This window comes from Papilio machaon, chromosome 7 (genome assembly GCF_912999745.1).
Source record: "Papilio machaon chromosome 7, ilPapMach1.1, whole genome shotgun sequence".
Classification (NCBI taxonomy): Eukaryota; Metazoa; Arthropoda; class Insecta; order Lepidoptera; family Papilionidae; genus Papilio; species Papilio machaon.
In genome coordinates this window covers 4,024,238-4,033,754 of record NC_059992.1, presented here as the reverse complement: position 1 = coordinate 4,033,754, position 9,517 = coordinate 4,024,238, and the positions used below count along the sequence as shown (strand labels likewise).

The 9,517-nt window shown below is 31.5% G+C and overlaps 1 protein-coding gene across 1 annotated transcript; it reads left to right on the top strand.

The window, feature by feature from the left end:
- The first annotated feature begins 6,207 nt into the window (after positions 1 to 6,207).
- LOC106714727 lies at positions 6,208 to 9,485 on the top strand. The gene is made up of 5 exons (XM_045678628.1): positions 6,208 to 6,252; positions 7,035 to 7,067; positions 7,566 to 7,709; positions 8,005 to 8,136; positions 9,277 to 9,485. Exons 1-5 carry the CDS (start codon positions 6,208 to 6,210, stop codon positions 9,463 to 9,465), a joined length of 543 nt encoding a protein of 180 aa, XP_045534584.1. The 3' UTR covers positions 9,466 to 9,485.
- The last annotated feature ends 32 nt before the right edge of the window (positions 9,486 to 9,517 follow it).

Genomic DNA, 9,517 nt, shown 5'->3' with positions numbered 1-9,517 from the left:
TGTTACAATAAGTTTTCACTACTAGTAAAACTGTAGAAAAACATTTTTTCCATCCTTTGAAAAAACAGAGACATTATTTTTAAACAGTTGTTCAGACAGTTGAAACTCACTGTGACAAATTTACGATTCTACCTCCGCTTTCAATTTTATCTACGCAACGAGCAAGTTCGCTATGCCACGCTAATTACTTCTTTTAAATTACTCTTTGAAGTAAGCATTCAAGCAAACTACAAGAATTTTGTTATACCCACATATTTTAATATTCTTATAGATCTTACTAAATGAAAAAAGAACATCTACATGAGTTCCTTTGGCTCAGACACTATGAAAAAAATCTTAAAATATATAACTTCAAACTTTCGTGGTTTATACTAATATACTGTTTGCAAGAAACAAGATTCTACCACGATTAGGCAACCCGTGAACATGGCGCATGCAACTGTACCGAAATATTGAGAGCTCAAACAGCCTAATCGTGGTAAGAATCCCGTTTCTTACGAACTGCTTAAAATAAATGCTTATTTTAATACTGGAAATAAACCGCGCGCATTATTGTTAACAGAATAATTAAGTTTAAGTAGCAATTATATTTTTCTTTTAATTTTAACCTTAACTATTAATACTACTCTGTGATTTACTAAAACTCCCTCAAACACATTCTGTTATATTTTGCAACTATTGTATAGATGTGTATAATATTCTACATATAGGAAACTAGAGTCCGAACATAAGAGTGTTCCATATTTGTATTTTAACATGGAATAGTATTTAAATTTTGCTTAATTCTTGTAATCCAAAGGGGTCTACATAGAGGCCGTCTCCTTTCTATCTTCTGGTCTGGTCTGTTCAAAATATTAAATTAAAATAAACCTACATTTGTTATATTATTTACATGCTATGGTGAAGATACTTAAGGCGCTTATGAGGTCTGCATTTTAAAACATTCAGCTATCATTTATAACGGTGACCAACTCTTCATCAGTATTATCTTCGAGGTCAAACGCATATCTTACGCCGAGGAAGATTGCTGCTATCACTGCGCCGGTCACAACTACTCTGTGAGAAAATTATATAACTGAGATAAACATATACGAAGATTGAAAAATATATATTAGAGGCAGAATATTCGTAGACACACGAGCGAAGACAGCTATTATCGTAATGGATTAAAATTTAATTTAACTGTATACCACACTTCCACAACAGTGTAAAAAAATGTAAAACCTACCCAATGTAAAAAATATGAAAGAATTTAGATCACCGAGCGACAGAAAAGAGAATAAGAACAAAATGAACTTTAGTTTCCACTAAACACTGAATTGAATTACTATTATAAAACACAGAAATTATTATGATTAACGTAAAATAATAAGATTTTAAAAAAACGCATTAAAATACTTACAGTATAGGGTGTGCCATTATTATAACAGGTGGTTTAATAATATACGTAAGTGTTGTAAAAAATAAATCAAATTAAAAGCAATGTAACGACAATGAACGTCCATTGAGATTGAATACTTGTGTTGGTAAAACGTTTATTTATTCCCACATCTGCGTATCTCGTCCGACGTTTGTAAACTTTAACTTCCTGTTCGTTATTGTTTTTTTTTCACAATTCCCTGACATTCTATGAAATAGAACGCTCAAGACAATAGATGTTTAAAGAGTCAGTTGACGGTTTTGCTGTGTTGCGGCTTAAGTAACATGATATAGCTCTAACGCGGTCGCAACCAGCGAACCGGTATTGAATTGTAGAGTAACACATTCGAACTATTTACACGTTCAGTATGAGGTCACTTCAACGTATCATTTAACAGTAAAGTGTAATTAAGTCTTTAGACATAGAGCTTTCCAAAAGCATGTTTAGTTTATAGCACTTAACTTTGACTTACTTCATATACCTGAGTTAAGAATTAATAACTATGGAACAGTGTATAATATATACGGCTAAAATATAATTAAAGAAAACTAAAGTGATTAATAAATTTTTTAATCGTATTGAATCATGTTATCTGAACTTGCATCGTTTTCATATTTGTATACTAACATTGTTGTCTTGTTTATTTTCTCTGTGTTTGTGATCTGTAGTATATACTTCAACCAAAAATGTATGCTATATATAAGAATGCAAATTACGAGCAAACTGAAACAGGAAACAATTGATTTAGTATTTTAGTTACATTAATTATGTACTTGGTAATTTTTCGTGAAAATCCTTTGACCTGTCACAGAACATCGCCTAACGACTTAATTCAACTGTACTGTTTAATGTAGTTTCGGTAAGATCTCAAGAAATTATTCGCTCAACCGCACTCCTCAAGTTTTATTTTGCTTTCTTTCCCAATTATCTCGTTAATAACAATTTTAAGCACCTTGCACATGTCCCTAAATATTACACGTTAGTTAAAACTAATTAGGTTATATTCGTCTAAAATTGTCCATCCTTTCAAGTCATCACTTAATATCTATTAAGATTATCTTTACAAAATTGAAATTATGACAAATCTGTACTTGACTAATATATCATCACCTCCTAAAATTATGTAAATTAATATCTCTCTTTCCAACTCACTATCCAAAAGCCATGTTACTGAAATAAATATTATTCAATAATAATCATTTTTCACCAAATAAATCTTAAGATATCAAGATAATTTTATTGACATTATATAGGTATTGTCAAATATATAATTGTTTTTACCTGTCACCTTTTGTAGGTTGTATTGTATTATGAATCAGTGTTTAAATCGGAACCTTTTTATCCTTAGCTATTCTTAAATAAATAGTTAATTAGAACTTAGATAAAAATCTTCTGCCAAATAAATTAAAAAGCAACCTTTAAAAAGTTTTTATATATCTAAATTGATAATCAACAATACCCCTATCGTAAAAAATGTGCCAAATCATGTTTTAGTAAAGTTAGACATGGATTTTTACTCTAAATCACACGTTAAATTTAAAATTATAAGAAAAAGTCACCATTTTAGAATCATAATTAGTATTTAATTTAAATTTCCATTCATATAATAATACAATTTACTAAATTTGGATAAATAAAAACAATAAATATTGAATATATATGAATAAAAACTTATATAACATTATGAATACATATGTATTTTATTGCAATTAATTTGAACAATCCATAACGTAATGATAATCCTTCTATATTTTCCAAGCGCCTGGTTCAGGAACGGTAGGTGATGGCGTTACAGGTGACGAATGGGGATCAGGCATGCTCATTAAGTATTTCGTTGTCCAGTAAGCGCCGAAAGCTAACAGGCCCGTTATTAAGATGCTGTAAGAAAACGGATACGTCAAAAAAGTAGTGAGACTAACTGTAGCCTCTCCAGGGGAAGGTACGAATCAAATGACACCGCACTCATGAAATTCAGTTCAGCCATACAACCCAAGAAGTTTGACTAACAAGAGTCTACCGGGTTATAAATAGAACAAATAAAAAGGTCTCCTAGACAGATGTACCACTTAGAGAGATTTTTATTATGCTTCGCAATCACTTTAATGGATGTTTTGAAGTTATGCTGATGTTTTGTTATAAAATATAAACGGTAGCTACTTATAGATAACGGAAGCACTTTGCACAATATTAAGCAATATTACGAATACTTGATAAAACATAAATGCATGTTGTTGTTAACACATGCAAACATCATTCTCCAAAGCAATTTACAGGATGATAATGACATAAGTGTTCATTTCCTTATCACATATAAATATATATTATAATATGTTCTAGAAAAAATATCTCGTAAGATTATTATTTTGATACTTTTCCTTTGTCTCTAATACGATAGGATAGGAAATAAAAATCTGAACTTCTGCCATAGTTATTAATATAACAATATTTTATCATAATAATCATCATTAATTCTTCTGATCTCCAATTTAAACAATAAATAACTGTACTAATAAATTAATGCATTGTCAAGATGTTTCATTTTAAGATGTCAAAAGGCATATCGCAGGGATCGATTCTAGACCCACTCTACTCACAAACTTTTTATACTTTAGCGTAGAGTTAATATTTATCATATGAATTTAAAAATATAACTTAAGTTTATTTCCAGAATATTGCTGCAAATAACTCAACACTGTCTGATTGTGGAAACTTTCTTTCATCCCCGAAATAATAACACAACGTCTCCTTACAAACTTCGAACTTTGCCCTTGTTGGTTTGAAATTAAGTACAAAATACTCATTCCCAACGCTTCCACTGCTAAAATAACAGTAAACTGATACGTACACAAAATACAAGCTTACATTTTCTTAAAAGTAATCTTTTACTAGTACCTTCTTAATATAACTTACAGACTTGTTTAGTCGAACATCTTGTGTTATCGAAGTCTATTTGTAGATATTGAATTGTTATTTAAATTAGTATCTTATTTAAAATTGAAATGGCAACTTACAATCCAAATGGCATTTTCTTGCGATCTTTACACTAGTGACTGCGATCGTAATCTTCTACATGACAATGGGGTTAGAATCCGCTCGTACAGTTATAACAATGTAATCTTTTATAGCTTTTGTATATATTAACCCTGTTAAACAAAGTTAGGAAAGCTATAGCGCACTATTAAAACTATAATCTAATATATAAAATTCTCGTGTCACAATGTTCATTCCCGTACTCCTCCGAAACGGCTTAACTGATTCTCATGAAATTTTGTGAGCATATTGAGTAGGTCTGAGAATCGGCCAACATCTATTTTTCATACCCCTTTTGAAAGTTTTTTAATTGCGCGCGAACGGAGTCGCGGGCGACAGCTAGTAACCTATAAATCATATTTTTAAATGATAATATACTACCTAACCATGTATGACACAAGGTTATTATGGAAATGTTTGTTGTATCCTTTCAAGTTTCCGGCTATGAAGTCGAGATTCTTAAGTACATTCCTAGGATTCTTGAATAACTTATGGCACGGAAATAAACTGATAAGTGAATCAATTAATTTTTTTTTGCGGTAAGTTGTCATCATTGGATGTTCTCCTGGTACCTATACTATAACATACATTGCGTTGCTCAAATATATCGCATTATCATAAAGCTGATACTTACTGAATTACTTAAGAAGTAACCTAGAAAAAATTGAAATGTTTTATTAGTTATTATGTGTCAAATATTCTCATCTTACTTCGTACCTTTAATATTATAAATGCGAAAATTTTGATGTATGGATGTTTGTTAGAAGGTATCTCCGGAAAGGCTCAACGGATCTTGATGAAATTTGGTACAAATGAAGAACATAGTCTGGAAGAACACATAGGCTATTTATAATTTTTTTTATTAATTTTGGCTATAACAGTCGCAGTCAACAGTTAGTAAATAATAAAAAGAGACATATATATTTAAAATGTCTCATTTTATCGCCTAACTTTGTTATAGCTGACTGTGTGCCGATGGCTGCTTTCGTTCAAGTGAACATTTTGTTGAATAAACATTAGTGTATGTTTAAAATTTATTGTATGAACTAAGAGTACATTGAACGTAACTTAAATAAATATTATTAACCACAATTTAAACATGGAAGTATACAAATGTATAGTATGTAGGAGTCCATTTTCCAACCACATATTGCAAGCATGCTTCTAGTGCGTTAAACATATCAAGAAAACAAAAATATATTTAAAATTAGGTATAATCAAATATATTTACATTTAAATAATACATAATATGCTATAAAATCACGTAAACCGTTTTAAAATAAAGTATACGACAAACTCAAGAATATAAAATCTACTAGTGTAAAAACACCGGATAACAGACATAGGGCTCCGATTGCGAGATAAGTCCTATCGAAGGTGTTGCGCCGTGCATGATGGGGGCTGCTTCGTGCTGCAGAGCTGTCTTCAGCCGAACTTGCAGTTTGTTGTCGCCTACGCATTTTCTTAAATTCTATTGTGATCTAAAAGTAAAATTATACTTAGCCATAGAATTATGCACTGATGTTACTGTTTTGTGCATTCAAGCTATCACCACTGAGCTGAACTAATTGACTGAACTGAACTATACATTGGTAAGAAATACAGACGTTATAATTTCATAACTAACCAATATTACTCCTGTAACAATAAGTAGTGCCATTGCGGAAAATAAAAAGTATCCCTCAACAAATGGTTGTATATGATCATCGACCACCGTTGATATAATGAGGCCGATAGTAACTACGATTTGGGTCCAGATGGCGCCACCGATCATCGTCTGCTCGTCATTATCCTTCGATCTGGTCTCTACTTCCGCACCGGTCCAGAATACTGCAGCCATTATCACAACACCCAGACTCAAAAATTTGAAAATAATGCTAATATTTTTAACATTAATTTGAATCATTGCATTCGATTTATATTTGATGCTTTCTAAAATACAAATCTCTAATGGATGCAAAATTCTCTATAACTATGTTATACATTTTTATTGAATCTCGTATATAATGTATATAATAGTGAAACGTTTGTCTGAAAGATTTCTTCTGTCTGTCATTTTAACTGTCATCAAGACTTTGACAAAATTAACAGCGTTTATAATTTCATATTACGTTGTTTAATTTAAGCTAATAAAGAGGTTAAATTTTAATTTTTTGGTGGAGAGGTTAGTTAAAACAATAGCAATATAAAGTTTAGTAAAGTCTCGACATATAAGGACTATAGGCTAAAATTTAGATTACCTAACGTCGAGTTAGCGATTGCAACTTTTATGGCCAGACCAATAGACTTATATCTAAGGACTCACTAGGCAAAAGGCTGGTTAAAAGTTGCGGAACCTCTTTTCTATTATAATAACCAATGTTACTAATGTGCAATACGCCAATAAGTCATCATCCTTTGCTACTTTATTCTTTTCTATTAATTATCGTCTCTACAACTCATATGGTTTCATAAATAAATAATCTGCGTCTTTCGAATTCTGATCTATAAAATGGTTATGGAAAAAATTAAAATCACGATATATTATCTATACTAATATTATAAACAGAAAACATGGGATTGTTTGTTTGTCTGCAATGAATAGGCTCTGGACGAGCGGACGAAGTTGCGGGCAACTGTTAGTAAAAGATAAAACTAATTATTATAATGAATCCTTTTTTGAAATTAAACCAATTTCATATGGTCAGTTAAACATTAGATGCCTATCAGATTGATCAGATAAAGCTAAATAATTGATACAAATTTATTGCCATTGAATATTGTTGTATGTTTTTATTGTTGAATTGAATATTGTTGTTGTGAACACCACATAACAATGTATAAACTTATACTATACGGCCTACTTTGTGGGAACGTGGTCGCTGAAAATTATGTGAGTCCATATCATAAACACTAAACATCCAATATACGGTAAACGTAGTGAAAACGCTTAAAACCACCTTTGGGTAATTTGAATTAATAGTTTTAAATACATCAAGTAAGTCCAAAGCCTTTTAGAACACTAAACTAATAGGCACTCGTGTCCGTAAAATACATATTATATTTACTTATTTGATTTATTAGACTTCAAATACTGTCAATAAAAAATCAACAATAATACCTTAATTTTCTCCAGGGTTTATTTACATTAAAAGTTACTGATCTAGTGACATGCAAGGGTCCAAAGCGCAAAGACTGCTGTATAATAACAGCAAGGATGGTAAACGGCGTCAACTTGTACTACGATATTGAAATTAAAGAAAACGTCATACCAAACAGGGTGAGATAATTTTCTTGATAAAGTCTCTGGGGGCTTTGGCACTGCAACATTTTTGACTGTCGATGTTCCTAATGTTATAACATAACGTAAACTGCTCGTGTTCATACCAGGTTCTACCACGATAAATTCAAATTAAGATTTAATAGGAATTTATGAAGATATGTTTAGAAATGTTGAGGATCTTCTTAAACTAAATCTAGAAGATATCAACTTAGTTATTAAATGACCCTAAGTAACGGCAATAATATAATACATGTATATTTATGTGTTTATTTTTTAGACAATGTAATTACAGGGTAAAATTGTTGTGAGCGCGAATGGCAAGCAGCTAGTGAGGCTGCAAATGAAGAAGCCCTGTGACCATTTGTTCCTGGGCCCCTTGTTTCAGTCAATACTGAATGTAACGCAAGATTGCGTTTTTGTAAAAGTAATTGTCTTATTTTTCATTATCAGAAGACTTTAAAATGTTAGGTTTCACGAAAATTTATGGTTATTAGCCAAAACATTGAATTGTTGACGCTTTCTATTTTAAAATCCTTTAAAAATTTTGGGCAATACTTGTCAATTCAAAATGGCAATAATTTAGAGCGTCGGTGGCTCGGGAGAGCGTCGGTGGCTCAGGGGTTAAGCACTTGACTTGCAATCTGCAGGTCCTGGGTTCGAATCCCGCCATGTACCAATGTGTTTTTCGATTTTCGATTAACATATGTACATTTGACCGACGTTCTACGGTGAAAGAAAACATCGTGATGCAACCTGCACATATCTGAGAAGTAATTCAATGATAAGTATGAAGTCAACCAACAGCACTGCGCCAGCGTGGTTGACTATGGCCTAATCACCCCTAACTTTAGGGTAGGCTCCGAGCCCCTCGGTGGGGACGTTTAGTGAGCTGATGATGATGAATAATGTAGTTAAGTTTGTATTTTTCATTTTAAAACATTCATACATAAAATCTGAATATTGCAAACGATAAAAGTCCCATATTTCTAACATTAACACAAACTTTTGGATCTTATTAAATGGAACAATGATACTATGCATAAAAGGTAACCTTTATTCAATGCTTTACAACATTGTCAACTGTTGGGTGTTCCCCGTTAGATTTTGCGGTCCACTGATTGTATCCATAGAATCAAACGACCCAATGGGAAAAAATACCATTGGACTGATTGATTCTATGGAATTAATTTCCAATGGATCACTCGTTAAGTTTGTTACTATTGATGATCACATATATCAGTTAAGTAGGAAACTTCATTCTTATCGTTGAAATATCCACATCATAACCATGATGAATGACGTACTGTCTATACTATTATAGTATTGTATTATCTGTGGTCTAAAGAAGAAGGAGAAATAGTATGACAATAGAAAATATTCAATTAGATTTATATGGACCAAATCTTTAAAAGAAAAAATGTTATATTACATGCGTTCTTGGACAATTTATTGAACATTCAAATGACGCGATAGTAAGCTTAGTAATCACTTTAATCGTACTAGGGGATGCTAATAAGAATAATTATTATATTTCAAACAAATTCTGTTTTTTTTTTTTATACAGGGTCACTATACTTTTAATTTAGATATAGAGGAAGTTGCTCAGAAATACTACGGCGGCATGTTTCTATACGGCGACATGATCTTCAAATCTGTTTTCTACAGCGACATGTGCAACTTCTCCTGCACTGTTCTATCAGTTACTTTTACACCAAGAAACGCAACATCGCACACACGACTTGGCATGTCATAAAATAAAAACGACAACTTTAAAATTAACAATAAAAGATATTTTTTTTTCTAAA

Excerpts from the sequence above, each read along its gene's own strand:
- LOC106714727 (XM_045678628.1), top strand. The coding sequence starts at position 6,208 with ATGGCGCCACCGATCATCGTCTGCTCGTCATTATCCTTCGATCTG. Across the intron at positions 6,253-7,034 it reads CGTCATTATCCTTCGATCTG|GCTCTGGACGAGCGGACGAA; the intron begins GTCTCTACTTCC and ends TGCAATGAATAG. Across the intron at positions 7,710-8,004 it reads AAAACGTCATACCAAACAGG|GGTAAAATTGTTGTGAGCGC; the intron begins GTGAGATAATTT and ends ATGTAATTACAG.